The sequence below is a fragment of the Protopterus annectens genome, chromosome 2.part0 (assembly GCF_019279795.1).
Source record: "Protopterus annectens isolate FY-2018-M chromosome 2.part0, PAN1.0, whole genome shotgun sequence".
NCBI lineage: Eukaryota > Metazoa > Chordata > Ceratodontiformes > Protopteridae > Protopterus > Protopterus annectens.
The window spans coordinates 943764457-943782875 of record NC_056728.1 but is presented as its reverse complement, the minus strand read 5'-3'; the positions used below and the strand labels follow the sequence as shown (position 1 = coordinate 943782875).

The following is an 18419-nucleotide window of genomic DNA, read 5'->3' as shown; positions in this document are numbered from 1 at the left end:
GGAGATGGTTCTGATAAAGTACAAATGAAGCTGGACAACATCAGATAAACTGTTTTTCATAATTATGACCGTCAGGTAGATAAACCTGAAAAAAAAATGAAATGATTCTAAGTTCCTGGAAAAAAGTTATTGGAGTTACCAGCCAGTAAAAGAGCACCAGTTTATTTGAGTTATTTCCCTTTTAGATAAAAGCATAGTCTGGCAAACCAGCCCACCATAATTAAATTGTGTAGGTATGGAGACACTGTTCAGTGTAATAGTCATAATCATTTTCCAAGCAAATAATCAACAAAAAATGCATATTTTAGTTCTGCAGTGCACACTGTACAGTACAGCTTTGGTTAACAGACCAAACCAGATCTAAGTACTGCAGCTGTAATGAGTTGGATTCTCAAAGCCTCCATTTTCCTGCTGTATGATTCTATGCAATTAACTTAAAAACTGACTGGTCTTATCTAGTTAACAAATGGTTATTTATTTAAAGAAAATTTTATTACAGTAGAAATAAGGATTATCAAAACAAGTTAATTTTACACAATTTATGACCAGTTAATTTAAACAAACATTTCAGAAACACAAAAACAATAAAAGTATCTTATGTAGCTTGTGCAGGACTTCATATGATTATCAAATGATAGATGCAATAATTGGGATAAAAGGAGAAAAAGATTAAGAAATCACTATTTTAAGGGTTGGATTAATTAGTTAATTAATTTAGTTTTGCGGGCATATAAAAAAAGATAAAAAAATAAATAAAAAATAAAAAGCAGTCTCCTTTTGTCTAGTTAATACAAGAAACTGAAAAATGTTTTGCTGCATTATTTAGCTGATTTACAAGCACTGACTTTTTTAAAACACTTAAAGCCAAACATACTACCTGTTGACCTGCAATGAACACTATACATATAACCACACCAATGGCTATTAATGGTCTGAACGTGTCCGTGAACTGAAATGATTCCTGTTAATTGTTTGTTTCTGCACTTTAATGCTGCCTTGGCCTCGATTCCCTCTTACTGCATTCGATGTAGATGGTGTGCATGGTTCTAATGAAGCTGAAGGTTCAGGCTCAGGCATCACTTACAAAGAGAAAATTACATATAAAAAGTTACAAAAAAACAATGTGGAACACAAAGATGGCACATTTAGTTTTTTGTTAACTTGCATAGCTATTTAAAATGCAAATAAATATTATGTCTTTCACACTATATTTGATGCAGCAGATAATTTTCATTTCTTTCACCACTAATTAAGTCCCTAGATATAAATGGAGTATAATTTACCTGCTATATAGAAAGAGTAAATTTACAATAAAATAACTCCATGACCAGAGATGAACAATACAAATCCTTGACTCCATTTACACAAACCATACATTCTAAAAAACATATTAAGAGTAGGGTGAGAAAATATGAGAAAGTATCCTACATCTAACAAATATGGAAAACTACAATGAAGTTATGTAAAATAAAAGTAACATAGTACTTTGTGAAATTATGACAAGATAAACTGAGATGCAGCTCAAAGGACATGAATATGCATTATGACTACTGCTAGCAATATCAATGAAAATGTATTTTCTAAGCGGGTAAGTCCTACAGCAGTACACAAGGTGATTTTTTTGATTTTTCAGAGAAGGGATGGGCACATTAAAAATAATAAATGCAAGTGGTCATTTATAACAGTCTATGAACAGACAAGGGGGACCTATCCCCACTCATCGAAATGCAACCCCATTATACCCATTCATCATCTAAACATAACTCCATTATCTCTGAACATGGGCAAACAACATACAGGAGCACTCCATATGTATAATGACCTGCTCTTAGCCAATACATGCTTCTGAAAGCATCCTTATGAAAATGTCCTCCACTCCTCCCCTTATACTTTCACTTGTGCTACCATCCTAAACACCTGAAGAACAGAAACTCAAATAGTGTACACTAAGAATAGAGTTCACATAAATATAGTTCTCCCAGAATAAACCCTATACAAATATAGTATTCTCTTTGTATAGTGCTAGAAATACAGCCACATTAAAGCAAGCTTATATCTTCATTTTATATTTCACGTTTTACATGCAGTTTCAGTAAGTGCAGTTTAAAAAGAAAGAAATGGTTCAGTGAAGGATACAAATGATCTCAGTGAAACAACCTTCAGGCCTAAACAATGATAAGGATGAGACGCACTAACAGTTTGTGCAGAACACTGATAAACAAAACTTGTTTAGATGGTACAAGGCTTGGGAACAAAGGTTAATGAGACATGTAGAACTTGGAAGTTTACAGAGTTTTATTATTATCAGAGACACTTTCAAGACAGAAGGTAGTCGAGATGCTCAGAAGACTGAGTACAGAAGTCAGATCAAATGCCTAGCAGTGCAGATATTCAGAAGCCTCAAAAGCTTAGCAGTGCAGATATTCAGAAGCCAGTGAAAGTCCAGGAACTACAGAAAACAGAGTAGTTTGATTCTGCCATTACAGAGCAAAGGAACAATTATGGGTTCAGAGTTACACGGGACATTATAATTCATTCTTCAGAACTACAGAAGTTTTAGTACTCGGTCCAATTCAGTTTATCAGCACTGTTATTTAAGACAGCATCAGTATAAGACTAGTTCGGATCTTGTTGAATTACTATATCTACCGCCACTGTATGCTGCTGCTACATAACAAACTATCTTTGTCAAACTCACGGAGAATAGAGTTTTATTCTGAAAGGTACCAAGAAAATTTAGCACATAAAGGAAAAGCTGAGATATTTGGAATTTTTACAATAAAGATCCAGATAATTAAAAAATAAAGACATTTCAGTTCTTGCAGTATAAACCACACACCAAAAACCAAGGGGGATGAAGGGAGGGAGCAGCTACTGCAGCAGTGATCATTTGAACATCTACTGTTATGGTAAATTTATATACACAACTGTACTATGTTCATCTTTTATTTATTCGACATTTGTTTACCGGGATGGTCTGACCGGGTCTACAGAACCCATTTTCAGCGGTGGCCCGGGGAGAAAAACTCCAAATACAGTGCCATACAAATACATCATAGTCCAAAAAAACAATACAAATGACATGAGGAATACTGTACAGAAATAAGGTGATAGAAAGTAAGCTAGGTTACAAGATCTACTACACACCTGGATAATCCTATGGAATTATATTATAGACAATTTTAGTCATTTTAACAACATATGCATAGCCTATGAGTAGATAAAGTGTACAAAAGTAGTATGTTGATAGTACAATGTAGGGCATCGGCTGTTATCGTGTATGAAATATAAAATGTTGTTTTTAGTTAGGAAAATAACACCAGAAGAGTTAGTGATGCAGATAGTAAGAGAGTTAAGCAGAATAGAGGCATTACAAACTGAGCAGTAGCTTAAGGATACTGTATAGAAACAGAGAATGAGTTACGAGAGACATTAGGATCTTGCAGACTGTGAAGGAGCGAGATGCAACAAAAGAAGAAAATTAAGCTAGCGTGAAAGAAGAGGAAGAGCTAAGCATTAGGTCGGATTTATACAGCAACAGATTCATGTAGTTTTGAGATGATTTTTTAAAGAGGCTTTAAAGCAGTTAGGTCAGGCATAGACCTAGCAGCTAGAGGTAGTGAATTCCATAGTTTACAGAGAGTGACCTGTTTTTTTCCGGAAATAGCCAAGAGATTTTTGTCTACTGATCGTAGGGATCTATTTAGTGTACAAGGTGTAAATAAGTTGGCTAGCGCGCAGGGCAGGCAGTAGGCTTGAAAAATAAGGTTGTGCAAAGTGGACAGTTGAATAAAAGCAAGTTGATTGGGAAGGTCAAGACAGTTTAGTTCTAGTAGCTCTTCACAGTGATACCTGTGATATTTAGATTTGTTGTTTTTTTTTTTTAATTTGTTGTAGCACTGTTTTTTGCTTAGGGTAGAAGTTTGCTAGGAAAAAGTACAGTTTTGTACCTACCATAAATGTAGATGTTCGAGTGTTCACCCTGCTGCAGTCATCACACTTGGGTTATCCTGCCGTCAGGCAGTCCAGCAGTCGGCCAGAGTTCCAAAGTCTTGGTCCGGCGCCGGTTGCTGTCGCTTCCTCCCTGACGTTAGTGCACCAGGGGTATATAAGAGGCATCCAACGCCATTTTCTTCAGTTTTTCTTGCCCCAGATGTCAGGTGCCCCCAATAGGTAGGCAATACTTATTGCTATATAAAAATATACAAGTAAAAATAAAACAATACTTTCAGTCACAAGCAAATACACCACAGATGTTGTATAGGATAGAAAGGTATGGATAAGTCCAGCTAGTTCAGAGGGGATGGAGGAAGGGTAACCTGGACTGCAGCAGGGTGAACACTCGAACATCTACATTTATGGTAGGTACAAAACTGTACTATGTTCATCTTGTTACCCTGCTGCAGTCATCACACTTGGGTTGAATCCCAAAGCTAAGGATGGGTGGTGGAGTTAAACAGGGTTAGAAGAAGCTAGTAGGCCCTGCAAAACTGCAGTGGCAAAGCCAGCTCTAGTCTTAGAATATAGAGGTAAGTGATAGTGTTTGGTGAAGGTGTGCACTGAACTCCAAGTTGCAGCTTCCAGAATATCCTTGGTTGGCACCCCCCTGAGAAAGGCTGTTGATGTAGCTGCAGCCCTGGTGGAGTGGGGCCTAATGCTAGCAGGTACCGGTTTCCCATGATGTGTGTAGCAGAAACATATGCAATGTCCTATCCATTTTGAAATGGTCTGTTTTGAGATAGCTTTTCCTTGTGATCCTGCAGCATAGCCTACAAAGAGCTGGTAACAGTTTCTGAAAGCCTTAGTTTTATCCAAGTAGTAACGTAATTGTCTGTGAATGTCCAAAGAGTGCAGGTGTCTTTCCCCTTTTTTCTGGGGATTTGGAAAAAAGGTGGGCAAATGAATGGTTTGGTTTAGGGCCACACTGGATACCACCTTTGGCATAAAGGAAGGGTTAGTTCGCAGAGAGACTCTGTCTTGATGAAAAATGAGGAAAGGCTCCACTGCCATTAGTGCCTGTAGCTCTGAGACTCTTCTAGCTGAAGTTATTGCTAGCAGCAGGGCAGTTTTCCATGAAAGAAACTTTAAATCAGCTGGTTCAAAGGGCGGCAGTATAAGCTTTTCCAGAACAAAGCTGAGATCCCAAGTAGGTGTTGGTGCTCTCCTGGGCTGTCTTATGTTCTTAGCCCCTTTGAGGTACTGTCTTAGGAGTGGATGTGAAAATAAAGGAGGATCCGTATTGTAATGAGCTGAAATTGCTGAGGCGTAGATCTTAATAGATGAAAAGGAAAGTCCTTTGTGCAACATCTCAGTTAAATATTGTAGAATCTGAGGAATGTTTGGATCAAGGGGATTTTGGCCTTTAGCCTGGTTCCAGGCACAAAATCTTTTCCATTTGTCTGAATAGGTTTTCCTGGTGCTGGGCCTCCTGGCCTCCAGAATGACATCCATAACAGCTTTGGATAGAGGTGTTGGTTGATTGTTTATGTAATTTGCCATGCAGCCAGGTTTAAAGTCTTGAGCTGGCTGTGTAGAATTTGATTGTCTCACTGGGTGAGCAGGTGAGGAATTTGTGGTAAAATCCATGGTGGGCCGTGGGCCATGTTCTTTAGAATTGGATACCAGTGCTGGCATGGCCAGTCTGGTGCAATGAGTATCATTTGTGGCCTCTCTAATCTGACTTTCAGCAGCACCTTTGCTAGAAGAGGCAGTGGAGGAAAGGCATACATGGTTAATGTTTTCCAACTGAATGAGAGGGCGTCCACTTTCCAAGCTTGTGGGTGTAATGTCCTTGTACAAAATTTTTGAAGTTGGTAGTTTTGGGGGTTGGCAAACAGATCTAAGTCTGGGCGTCCCCATTTTTGAGTTATCATTGCAAATACTTGTGGATCCAGTTTCCACTCGTGGGGATCCATGATGTTTCTGCTTAGGTCATCTGCCAATGTGTTTTTCTTTCCTGGCAGGAATTGTGCTTGTAGTTGAACTTGGTAAGACAGTGCTGTTTTCCACAAGGTCATTGCTTGCCTGCATAGAGGGTAGGAATGTGTGCCCCCTTGCTTGTTGATGTGCCACATTACTGTGGTATTGTCCGTCTATTATTAGTTGTCCTGGGTGTAAGAGGTCCTTGAAAGCTGTTAGGGCATTCTGTACTGCTAGCATTTCCTTTTGATTGATATGCAGATGCCTTTGATCTGTAGTCCATTTGCCCTGTGTGCTCCCCAGGCATAGTCCCGATGCATCTGTTGTCATAGTTTGCCTGGCTGTGGGTAATGTGAAAGGCTGACCCTTGTTGAGGTGACATGCCTGTGTCCACCATAGAAACTCCTGTTGAAGGCAGGGAATGAGAGGTATCATTGTTTCCAAGCTGTGGCTGTGCTGAGTCCATACGCTTTTCAGGTACCATTGTAATTTCCTCATATGCAGTTTTGCAAATGGTATAAGTAGTATGTAAGATGCCATGAATCCCAAGGCCTGCAGAATTTTTCTTGCAGGGAGTTGGGTCTTTGTTGCCATTATTTTGAAGTATTGAGTCGGCTGTTGTTGCTTGTCTGGTGTGAGATAAGCCATCTGGGCCATTGTATTCAAGCTGGCACCCAGGAATATTATGTTTTGTGAGGGCACTAGTTTTGATTTCTTTTAGTTTACTGTGTACCCTAGGCAACTCAGAAGGTGTTTTACAAATGCCAGATGTTTTAAAAGAATGTCCTTGCTTTCTGCTTGAATAAGGCAGTCATCCATGTATGGGTATATTTGAATTCCTCTGTCTGCAGTATGCAATTACTGGTGCCAGGCATTTTGTGAAGACCCTGGGTGCAGTATATAAGCCAAAGGGCAGTGCAGAGTACTGATAATGGGTTGAACCTGCAATGAAGCGGAGCAATTTTGTCTGATAGGGACATGCAGGTATGCCTCCTTGAGATCCAATGTTACTAGCCAAGCCTTCTTGCCCAGCATGGGAAGAAGCTGCTGTAGTGTTAGCATCTTGAATTTTGGTACTTGCAGATAGGTGTTCAGAATTGAAAGATCCAGAATGGGTCTCCATGCTTTGTCCTTTCTGGGGACTAGAAAGTGTCTTGTAAAATCTTTGTCCTTGCTCCTGTGTAGGTACCTGTTGAATGGCTCTCATGTCCATGAGAGCTGTAATTTGTTTTTGTGTCTCTGCCCATTGATTTGGTGGCAGGTTTGGCATTCCTTTTATCCTTGGCAAGGTATGAAAGTGGAATCTGTATCCTTGTGAGACAATGTTTAGGACCCATTTGTCTTTTATGATGATGTACCAGTTGTCTGCAAAAAGTGCTAATTTTCCTCCCAAGGGAGCTGCCAAGAGAGATTTGCTTGGTAGTTGGAGGGTTGAGTCATTGTGTTTGTCTTCTGCTAGCTTGGGGCCTGTCTTCACCTCCTTTCTGGGTTGTGGCACCCCATTGGCGAGGTTTGTAAGGGCCTTGTGACTGACCTCTGCCCCTTGGGTGTCTGTATTTGCCCCTCTGTGGTCTGTCAGAAGCTGGAAAGGACCAGTTTTTTGTTGGCCAATTTCTGCTGAAACGAGGGGGTTGTACCTGTAAAAAATCCTTGACCGTCTGCATAGACTTTGCCTTATCCTCCATTTTCTTTAAAACCTCTTCTGCTTTGACACCAAATAAGACATCCTGCTGTAAAGGTGCATCCAATAATTTTGCTTTAACATGATCAGGTAGGGTTTGTTCTTTTAACCTAGCATGTCTGCATATGACAGACCCAGTAACAGCTGCTCTACAGGAAGCTTCCAATGAATCAAATCCACATTGTAAAGTATGTTTGCCCACCTGTTCAGCTGCATGCAACAGATCCTGCATTTCCTTGAATTCAGTCTGTTCAGAATGTGTGCTCAGTTTTTGTTTTAATTGAGACATTAGGAATTGCTGATATTTCAGCATGTGAAACTGACAATTTAATGCTCTCATAGCCAGAGTAGCTGAGGTGTATATCTTCTTTCCCCAGCTATCTAAAGCTCTGGAATCCCTTTCAGAGGGTACAGGGTTTTTAGCCATAGAAACTTTAGCCCCTTTGGGACCCTGGGAAATTGTTTCTGGGTCAGCCAGAGGGCTTTTATAAAGGAATTTGTGTGTGTCAGGTACTCTGTAGTATCTGTCTGGTTTGGCTGGAGCAGGAGGTAGGGAGTCTGGATTTAGACTAGACTCTACGTAAACATCATCCACAATATCTAAAACTGGAGGGATAGCAAGTGGTCTGTGCTGGGGTAGTAAAAGAAACTCTCGGAGCCTTTTCTTAGATTCAGAGTAGTCCTGGCCTTCCCAGTGGAAATGTTCCCTCATGGTATGTAAAGTTTCCCCAAAGGAGTAGTCTTCAGGGGGAGATGCTGAGGGAATAGAGTCTTCAGCATCAGAATCTTCATAAGGGGGAAAAGTGTAATTCTGTTCCTCAGAAGAATCTGAGGAAATAGAAACCTGGTCAGAGGAAGCATAGTCCTCCTCTTGTCTTGGCCTTTTATCAGGAGGGGGAGGGGAACCCCTGATTAGGGAAATCAAATCTTCAGCCATCTTAAGCATCTGTTCCTTAGGCATGGGGCCTTGAACAGGAGACTGATGTAGTCTTTTTTGGTTTTAATGGAGTTTTTAGCTTAGCATAAGATTTAATGGTGAGTGTAGTCGGTCTGAAGACACCTTCTGAAACCGGAGGCGTTTCTACTGCACCAAGATCACCTTCTGCTCTGGTGTCAGAAGGGCCTAATGATGGTTACGACGGCCTAGTACAATCCGCTTGAGAATCCAAAGCTGTCTGGGGTTCCATTTCCGCGGTCGTCAGGGGCTGCGTAGGCACCTCACTGAAAACCGGAGAACCGGCGACAGGCCCAGCAGAGGCCTCGGAGTCTGGCTTGGTTCTAGGCTGCCTGTCCTTATCCTTACGTTTTTTATGCATGCCGGTCGTCAGCTGCTCCGACGGCATGATATAATTAAATTTCCTACCAAAGTAATGTTGTGTGAAGTCAAAATGGCATTTGATAGTTTGTTTATTAAACCTAGCACAAAACTGACAACCTGTGATGTTGTGGTCTGGGCCTAGGCAAGGAATACAATAAGAATGGAAGTCCTTATGAGGTATTTGCTTCCCACAAGAAATGCAATTGCTAACTTTTTCTGACATCGGACTGAGGCAAGAAAAGGTTCCCCAACGGGGTACTTAGCTTTATTGAAGACTTCAGATTGAAATTCGATTAGAAAATCTCAGGTGTCGGCCGACCGGCACTTGCGAACTGCTTCTGCTTCGGGCACCGCACGGCAAGAAAGACTGAAGAAAATGGTGTCGGATGCCTCTTATATATCCCTGCCGCACTGACGTCAGGGAGGAAGCGACAGCAACCAACGCCGGACCAAGACTTTGGAACTCTGGCCGACTGTGGTACCACCTGACAGCAGGATAACCCAAGTGTGATGACTGCAGCAGGGTAACACGATGAACATCTTCAGTTGCTGTAGTTAAGAAATGTTTGTTTCTATACAATAGTCCCAGTTTTTGAGGAGTTTTCTTTATAATTTGCTGTATATGGTGGTCAAATGAAAGTTTAGCAATGATTACTCCTAGAAATTTGGTTTCCTGTACTATTTCTATGATAGTGTTGTCAGATGCAAAGCTGTTGAAATGACTGGTGACGGGGGGGGGGGGGGTTTAGGGTGGAACAGTACTGATTAAGAAAGAGTTGGGCATTTTTTAGCCAGGATTCAATTGCAGTAAAGGACTGTCGAGTTTCTGAAAGAAGTTCTGGTAGTGATTGAGCTGTACAGATTATGGTGGAATCATTAGCATACTGAATGAGTGTTCCAGGGTGGGAGGAAGTGTGAAGGTTGTTACTGAAAATGTTGAAGAGTAGGGGTCTGCGGATGGAGCCTTGAGGAACTCCAGTAGGGCTGCGGAGAATGGGTGAGAATTTTTGGACCATTTAACTGCTTGTTGATTTTACTGTGTTATGTGAGAAGCTTAAGTTATAGTGTGTTCAGTAGTAGGGGGTGAGAGACCATGTCAAGGGCCTTAGAGAGGTCAAAAAATACTGAGGCTGTATAGCATCCTGTATAGAGAGGTCAAGGAATACTGAGGCTGTACAGCATCATGCATCTCTGGCCTTTTTCACAGTGTCTGTAAAGGATAACAGGGCTGATGTTCTTCGTGTTTCACTGTTGCAGTCATCACATTTGGGTTATCTGCCTGCAGGTAGCTCTCAGCCGGCCTGAATACCAGAGTCTTTGGATTTCTGTGTCAGATGCTGTCTCTTCTTCCACGACGTCAAGCCATCAGGGGTAAAAAACATGCAGCCGACGCCATTACATCAGTCTTTCTTGCCATGCGGTGCCCGAAGCAGAAGCAGTTCGCAAGTGCCGGTCGGCAGACTCCTGAAATTTTCGTTTTCGACTTTCAGACCCGAAGTCTTCAAAAAAGATAAGTACCCCGTTGAGGATCCTTTTTCTTGCTCCAACCGATGTCAGTAAAAGTTAACAATTGTCTTACCTGTGGAAAGCAAATACCTCATAGAGATTTTCATTCGTACTGCATCCCCTGTTTAGGCCCAGACCACGACGTCCCTCGCTGTCGGTTTTGTGCCTTGTTCAACCCCTGAACTATTCGTCGTCGGGCTATTTTTGCAGCTTATTTTCATACTCAATCTCAGTATTCCGAAATGACTTCGTTAAGCCATCAGACTACCGATATTCTGAAAAAATGTAAGGATAAAGACAGAGACAGACCGCATAGGTCCAAAACTGCCAACGCTTCCGTTAAGCTAGTCGCCAGTACTCAGTGAGGCGCTTTTGCAGCCCCTGATACCTGCTACTTCTGATTCGCAGGCCTCTACTGAGACCCATTCGGAGTCTGGTATGCCACGAGATGCTTCTTCGACTATGGAACCTGCGGATGTCTCTTCCTTGGATGGGTCCAGAGCCACAGTGCAGGCACCGGCTTCTGAGGGTGTATTCAGGCCTACAGACATTCATATTAAACAGACACCTTCGTTTCCATCCAGAAGTTCCACATCTCTCAGGCTTAAAACTCACACAATGCCTAGAAAACAGATGACAAAACTGCATGCTCAGGCCCATAGGCCACAAAAACAAATGCTTAGAATGGCTGAAGACCTTATTACCTTAATTAGGGGAAGCCAGACTTCCCCCTCTAAGAGACCTAGAACTGAATTTCTTTCTGATTCTTCTGATCAGGAATCTGATATTTCTGCTCCTTCTGATTACCAGGATTTGCCCTTATCTACTTATGAGGATTCTGATGCAGGGGATTCCATTCCCTCTGCCTCCTCTCCAGAAGATCTTTCTTTCGGTGAAACCATGCATACTCTTAGGGAGCATTTCCGCTGGGAAAGCCAGGACTACTCTAAGTACAAAAAGAGACTTGGGGAGTTTCTACTCTTGCCTCAACACAGGCCTTTAACTATCCCCCCTGTTCTGGACATTATAGATGATGCTTTCTTGGAATCTAGCCTTACCCCAGACACTTTACCTCCAGGTTCCAGAAAACCTGACAGGTACTACAGAGTACCTGACTCTCACGTTCCTCTTCAAGAATCCTTCTTTGGATCCAGAGACCATTTCCCAAGGACCTAAAGGCATTAAGGCCACTGCTGCCAAAAATCCTACCCCTTCTGATAGAGATTCTAGAGCCTTAGACAGATGGGGTAAGAAGGTATACACTTCTGCTACTTTGCCCATTAGGGCTTTAAATTGCCAGTTTCATATGTTAAAGTATCAGCAGCATGTTATGGGACTGCTTAGACAGAAAATGATGTTGCTTCCTGATTGTGCAGAACATAAAGAATTACAAGATTTAATGCATTCGGCAGATTAAGTTGGTAAACTTAATTTGCAATGTGGTTTTGACGCTTTAGAAGCATCTTGCAGGGCTGCTGTCACTGGGTCTGTACTTAGAAGGTATGCTTGGCTTAAGGAACAAAACCTGCCAGATCATGTTAACGCTAAATTACTGGATGCTCTCTTAAACCAAGACCGCCTTTTTGGCAACAAAGCAGAAGTCGTCCTCAAAAGGATGGAGGAAAAAGCTAAATCTATGCAAACTGTTGATGATTTCTTACAAGTACAGCCTCCCAGATTCAGAAGGCATTGGCCTTCAAATAACTGGTCCTTTCAAGTCCCTTCCAGGCCTTCTCCATCCAAACCCAGAAATAGCAGACCACCTACGCTGCAGTCTCAGGCTACGTACAGGCCTAAGCAGTTGGGGGCTCCCACTTCCAAAGAGTAGTAAGCAACCCCCCCCATGGAAAAATGGCACAATGACTTAACCTTAACCCTTCCAAGCCCTGCTACCTTAGGAGGAAAGCTCGCCCTGCATGCAAAAAACTGGGAACTCATTACACAGGACAAATGGGTTTTGAACAAAGTTTCCCAAGGATACAGATTCCACTTCCACTCACTTACCAACCCCAAATGGTTGGCCAAACCTACCCCCAAATCAATGGGCGGAGGCCCAACAGCAGATTCTCTCTCTTCTCAGTATCAGGGCTATTCAACCTGTCCCAGCAGAACAAAGGGGACAAGGTTTTTATTCAAGACTTTTTCTGGTATCCAGAAAAGACAACTCCTGGCATCCTATCCTGGATCTCTCTATTCTCAACATCTTTCTGGTAGTTCCAAAATTCAAAATGCTAACTCTTCAACACCTTCTTCCTATGTTAGCCAAGGATGCCTGGCTGGCAACCTCAGGACTTAAAGGAAGCTTACCTGCACATCCCAATAAGGGAATCTTGCAGGAAATACCTACGCTTCAAGGCAGGTGCTATGTACCATCAGTTCTCTGCACATCCCTTTAGCTTATCTACTGCGCCTAGGGTATTCACAAAGTGTCTAGCTCCAGCCATTGCATTTTGTAGGCAGAAAAATATTCAAATTTACCCATACTTGGACGAGTGTCTGATTCAGGCAGAAAGCCAGGACTTGCTATTACAACACCTGGCATGCATAAAGAAACTTTCAACCTCACTGGGGTACATCATAAACGAAAATAAATCTTACCTAGTACCCTGCCAACAGATTGCATTCCTGGGAGCAAGCTTGAACACAACTTCCCAGATGGCATTTCTCACTCCAGAGAAACAAGTTTATTTGACAACCTACTTCAAACTACTGGCCACAAAACACCAGCTATCTGCAAGGAAAATACTGCAAGCCCTGGGGTTCATGGCCTCTGCATTCTACTAATTCCATATGCAAGACTGCATATGCGGAAACTCCAATGGTATCTAAAAAAAAATCTATGTTGTCAACATTCTCAGAACCTGGAATCAATGATTTCTATCATTCTTTGTATGAAGACAGAGTTCCTTTGGTGGGCAGAGGCCTACTACCACAACAAGGGGCTGCCTTTCACTCTACCCCCTGCCGCCTAAACCCTAACAACAGACGCATCAGACTATGCATGGGGGGGGGGGGCTCACATGGGAAGTGCATTCAGGGCAAATGGAACCCGAAACAGATGCACCTGCATATCAATCAAAAATAAATGTTAGCTGTACAGAATGCTCTGAAAGCCTTCAAAGACCGTATTCTTCCAGGACAACTATTGGTAAAGATAGATAACAGCAGAGTTATGTGGTACATAAACAAGCAGGGGGGAACCCACTCATACCCTCTTTGCAGACTAGTCATGGCTCTGTGGAACACAGCCTTGAGCTACCAAGTACACCTACAAGCTCAATTCCTGCCAAGCAAACTAAATTCACTGGCAGACGACAAGCAGAAATCTCATGGACCCACACGAATGGAAACTAGAACCAAAAATATTCAACCTCTTGAGGAACAAATGGGGGACTCCAGAGGTAGACCTATTTGCCTCCCGTCAGAACTACCAATTGGACAAGTTCTGCACAAGAACTCTCCACAGTCAAGCTTGGAAAGTGGATGACCTGTCCTTTACCTGGAAAGCCTCTCGGTTTATATGCCTTTCCCCCTCTGCCTCTCCTCTCGAAGGTTCTACTAAAGGTCAAACAGGACAAGCCAAGGACAATACTGATTGCACCCGATTGGCCATGCCTGCACTGGTACCCCCTCTTGCGCAGTATGACACGGCTGCAACCATGGCACATACCTCAGACCCCTTCCCTGCTGTCCTAGCAGGCGGGCCAGATTCTGCATCCTCAGCTTCAAACTCTGAACCCTGCAGCCTGGCTAATTCCTTGAGCTCTCCTCTAGCATCCCCCAGTAAGCAGGTGCTGGATGTCATTCTGGAGGCAAGGGGGCCTAGTACTAGAAAACCCTATGCTGATAAGTGGAAAAGATACTGTTTCTGGAGCCAGGCTCAGGGGATGGGCACAACAGTGCCCATGTTACCTCATATACTTCAGTACTTAACAGAAATGCTCCACAAGGGCCTATCCTTCTCGTCAATTAAAATTCATGCCTCTGCCATTTCAGCAAATTATAATTCTGAGCCACCCCTCTTCTCTCAGGCGCTGCTAAAACAATTCCTTAGAATGGCCAAAAATGTAAGACCCCCCCCCCCAGGAGAGGTCCCACTCCAGGCTGGGACCTTAATTCTGTATTGGAAAAGCTCATTCTTCCCCCCTTTGAACCAGCTGCAACAGCAAAGTTGAAATTCCTTTCTTGGAAAGCAGCCTTCCTTCTAGCCATCACTTCAGCAATAAGAGTGTCTGAATTACAGGCCCTCATGGCAGTGGAACCCTTCATTATCTTCCATGCGGACAGGGTTTCTCTCAGGACCAATCCTTCCTTTATGCCCAAGGTGGTGTCTACTGTGACCCTAAATCAGTCAATTCATTTGCCTACTTTTTTCCCTAATCCACAAAACAACTTCCTCCTCCCTTCCTTAGCTTTGGGAATCTACCCAAATGTGATGACTGCAACAGTGAAACATGAAATGTGATGACTGCAACAGTGAAACACGAAGAACATAGTACAGTTGTGTACACTTACCATAAATGTAGATGTTCGAGTGTATTCACTGTTGCAGTCCTGGTTACCCTCCTTCCAGCCCCCTGACTTCTCTTGGCTCTACCTTTCCTTCATGTTTGGTATATTTATTTTTTCTGGTGTATTTGCTTTTTGATGGGGGTGTACCATAACATATAATGGCTTCCCATTGTGGGGGCACCTGACATCTGGGGCAAGAAAAACTGATGTAATGGCGTCGGCTGCATGTTTTATACCCCTGATGACCTGACGTCATAGAAGAAGAGACAGCATCCGATGCAGAAATCCAAAGAATCTGGTATTCAGGCCAGCTGTGGGCAACCTGCAAGCAGATAACCCAAATGTGATGACTGCAACAGTGAATACACTTGAACATCTACATTTATGGTAAGTGTACACAACTGTACTTTAGTTGTGCTGTGGCTGGGTCGGAAAACATGTTGGGTTTGGGTTAAAAGATTGTTTTGCAAAAGGTCTTGAATTATCTGCTGATGGATACCTTTCTCGAGAATTTTGGATATAGGTGACAAGATGGATATAGGATGGAAATTGTTTAGTTCAACAGAGCTGCTTCATCCATCCACAAAGGAGGCAGTTTCTTCAGTTTCTTTATGGTATTAGTGGGTGTGGGCTGAAAGGAGAATGTGGTTTGTATGACATTTTGTTAAGTAGGGGGGTTATTAATGCCAGGATTAGTAGTAGTAGATGGTATAGGATTGGTGTCTAAATAAGCTGAAGGGTGGGGGGATCTGGTGTTAGGTTTGCTACTGATTTTATGAAGTGCTTGTTAAAGTTTTCGTCGATTTGTGATGGAGGGGTATCAGGTGATGGGGTGTGATCTCTGTCTCAGGGTTAAGTAGAGTAGATATGGAGACCCAGTTGTTTGGATGGTTGGTTTTATGCTGGAAATAGCATTATTTCTTATCTTTTCCTATTAGACTGCTTCACGGACCCTAATAGAAAAAAATAGCATTTTGTGGCCAACCTACAGAGCAAACAAAGTCCTCCTTTTACTGTATTTTCTGCTGGCTCAGACTCCTATTCAACGCTTTCATGGACCCTAATAGAAAAAATAGCATTTTGTGGCCAACCTACTGTGCAAACCAAGTGTAAGGTATATTATTTAAGGTCTTGACTTTCTTAATTTGCCGTTGCTCCAACTGATAAAGCTTTCTGTTAGTGGCATGCACTCACCACTGGGTTGGCAACCCCCCCCCCACCTACTATGCAGAGATTTTACCATAACCATCCCCTTACTGTTTCCCCTCCAGTTCTTCCTAAACGGTTATCACATTGTATATTATTGTATCTGTCTCTTTCCACCTTTCAACCTGCTTACACAGCTTATTTCTGTTCATCTCCGTTTTTAACCATTCTGTGACAGTAGGTCAATACACATACAGATGTATCTTAAAGAATGGATCTAGCCTTTCTCACTTACTTTAAAATCAGAGCAAGCATTCTCTGATAACTTCTATAGCTTTCCCTCCAGGCAAGCTGTTTCTTTCAACCTGCTCCGTTTTCCTACCCTATCCCCATTCCCTCCCACCCCCACTTTCCTTGGGTTTGTATCTCACCAAACCACACCACTCGTCTCACAGCCAGCCACATTTACACTTCCATAGTCTCTGCTCCTAACTCCACCCTCCTCCCCCTCACACTATGTCATGGAGCTACTCCCTACTAAGCAATGCTCTCCTGCTTCACCTACTCTACCACATGCATGTAGTGACTCAATCACCCAAGGGATATGCAGATTGCAACAGCAAGCATATAGTCTATATAGCTAGCTATCAATGTTGTCTTGCTTATTATGTTGGAAAAACAAACCGACAATTTAAGGAAAGGATCCTTTGTCATCTGCATGACATACATAATTCTGTTAAAAGTAATGCACCAGCTTGTCATGTAATGACACATGCAGCACACACTTAAATTCATAGCACTGGAATGAATACCAGAGGATATGAGAGGTGGTGATATACAGAACAAAACTGCAGTAGGAGAAGTAAAAAGGATAACCAATTTAATAGCAGATTGCCCTCCAGGTTTGAATGGTGTACTTTCCTTAAAACCAATTCTAAAAGGGCGACGTCCCTTTAAGTAATTCTGATTGGCTAAAAGTGAAGGCTTGCCATAATCAGGTCATTGATTGGAAGACATTTGAAACTTCTGAATAGGATAATAGAGAAGGCATTGGTCATGAACACAGTTAAGGAGTGGTTGAGATTTTCTTTAAGTTTAAAGAAATGGTTTTAACAAACAGGATCTGAAGAAGGCTATGGCTGAAAGCACTTATCCTACTTGTTCATATCTAAAACAGATTTTTTCTAATATTAGTTCTGTTTTTTAAATGTTGAGTTTAAATAAATATTTTATGTCATCCTTTAATTTGATTTTATTAGTGTTCATTGTCTCAAGGAGTTCTCTATCAGTGGTGGTACATCAGAATTTTTCTTAAATGTCGTTTTTATTCTTTTGGACTACCTTTAGCAACCACCAGATTTGTTGTATTTGAAACTTATGTTAAAGGTTACCAAGCCCCACAACTCACTTGGTACCTCCCTCTCGTCATACAAAATTACCAGACTTTGGAACAATCTTCCCCAACCCATAGCAAAAAACCCTAATGATCATGAGTTCAAACACCTCTTAAAAGAATATCTGGCAAATCACGGGCTCTACTCCTGCCATGCTCCCGATTAAGCCTGCGCACTCCCCTACTATATCTCTTACTACAACTGCACCCCATCTATCTCATAGATTACTGCTCTTTCTCCTAACACAATCCCATATCTGCCACACATCTCCTCATAACTAACATCTTGCCTACATTTCTCATATTAGTAACTAGACTGGTCTATTCTTTAGCCAAGTTTTCCTAGCTTAGTTGATACTATTCATGGCACTAGCAAATATGTCTCCTATTTACATATGCATGGTCAAGCACATTGTTTTTAAAACTGCATTTCATGTCTGTAGAAACTGTCTGCTTTAGATGTGTACATTGTTTATCAAACATTATTAATATTGTTAGATTTGTTAGTATTAGTTAGAATTCATGTCTGTACATAAGTACTTGTTTGCTGTTGATGTATACTCTGTTTTTTATCACACATTAAGATTATTATATTGGCTAGTATTAGCTAGAATTCTCTACTGTATGTCAGGAACTTTTCTCCCCGGGTCTCCGCTGAAAATGGGCTTCTGGCCCAGTCGGACATTACCCAATAAACAAATGTAATAAATAAATAAATAAATAATTTATTTGATTCATTTTGTAACTTTTTTTACGTAGTGTTTTGAAGTTGACAAGATTTTGTTCGTTTTTGTTTAGTATCCAGGATTTCCAGGCTAGGTCCCTTTGCTTCATCAGGTGTTTACATTCCTTAGAGAGCCAAGGGACAGAGTTCTTTTTGATTCTTTTCATACAAATGTGAGCTAGGGTATTATGTATGTGAAGGAATATTATAGTACGGCATC

At 41.8% G+C, this 18419-nt stretch overlaps 1 protein-coding gene across 1 annotated transcript in view; it reads right to left on the bottom strand.

The window, feature by feature from the left end:
* Nucleotides 1-387: 387 nt before the first annotated feature.
* Nucleotides 388-18419, bottom strand: part of LOC122793313 (non-structural maintenance of chromosomes element 1 homolog) — a 1211484-nt gene continuing 1193452 nt past the window's right edge. Inside the window, exon 8 of the mRNA XM_044061200.1 lies at nucleotides 388-1079. Coding sequence (XP_043917135.1) covers nucleotides 925-1079 — 155 coding nt within the window. The 3' untranslated portion in view covers nucleotides 388-924. The remainder of the gene's footprint in view (nucleotides 1080-18419) is intronic.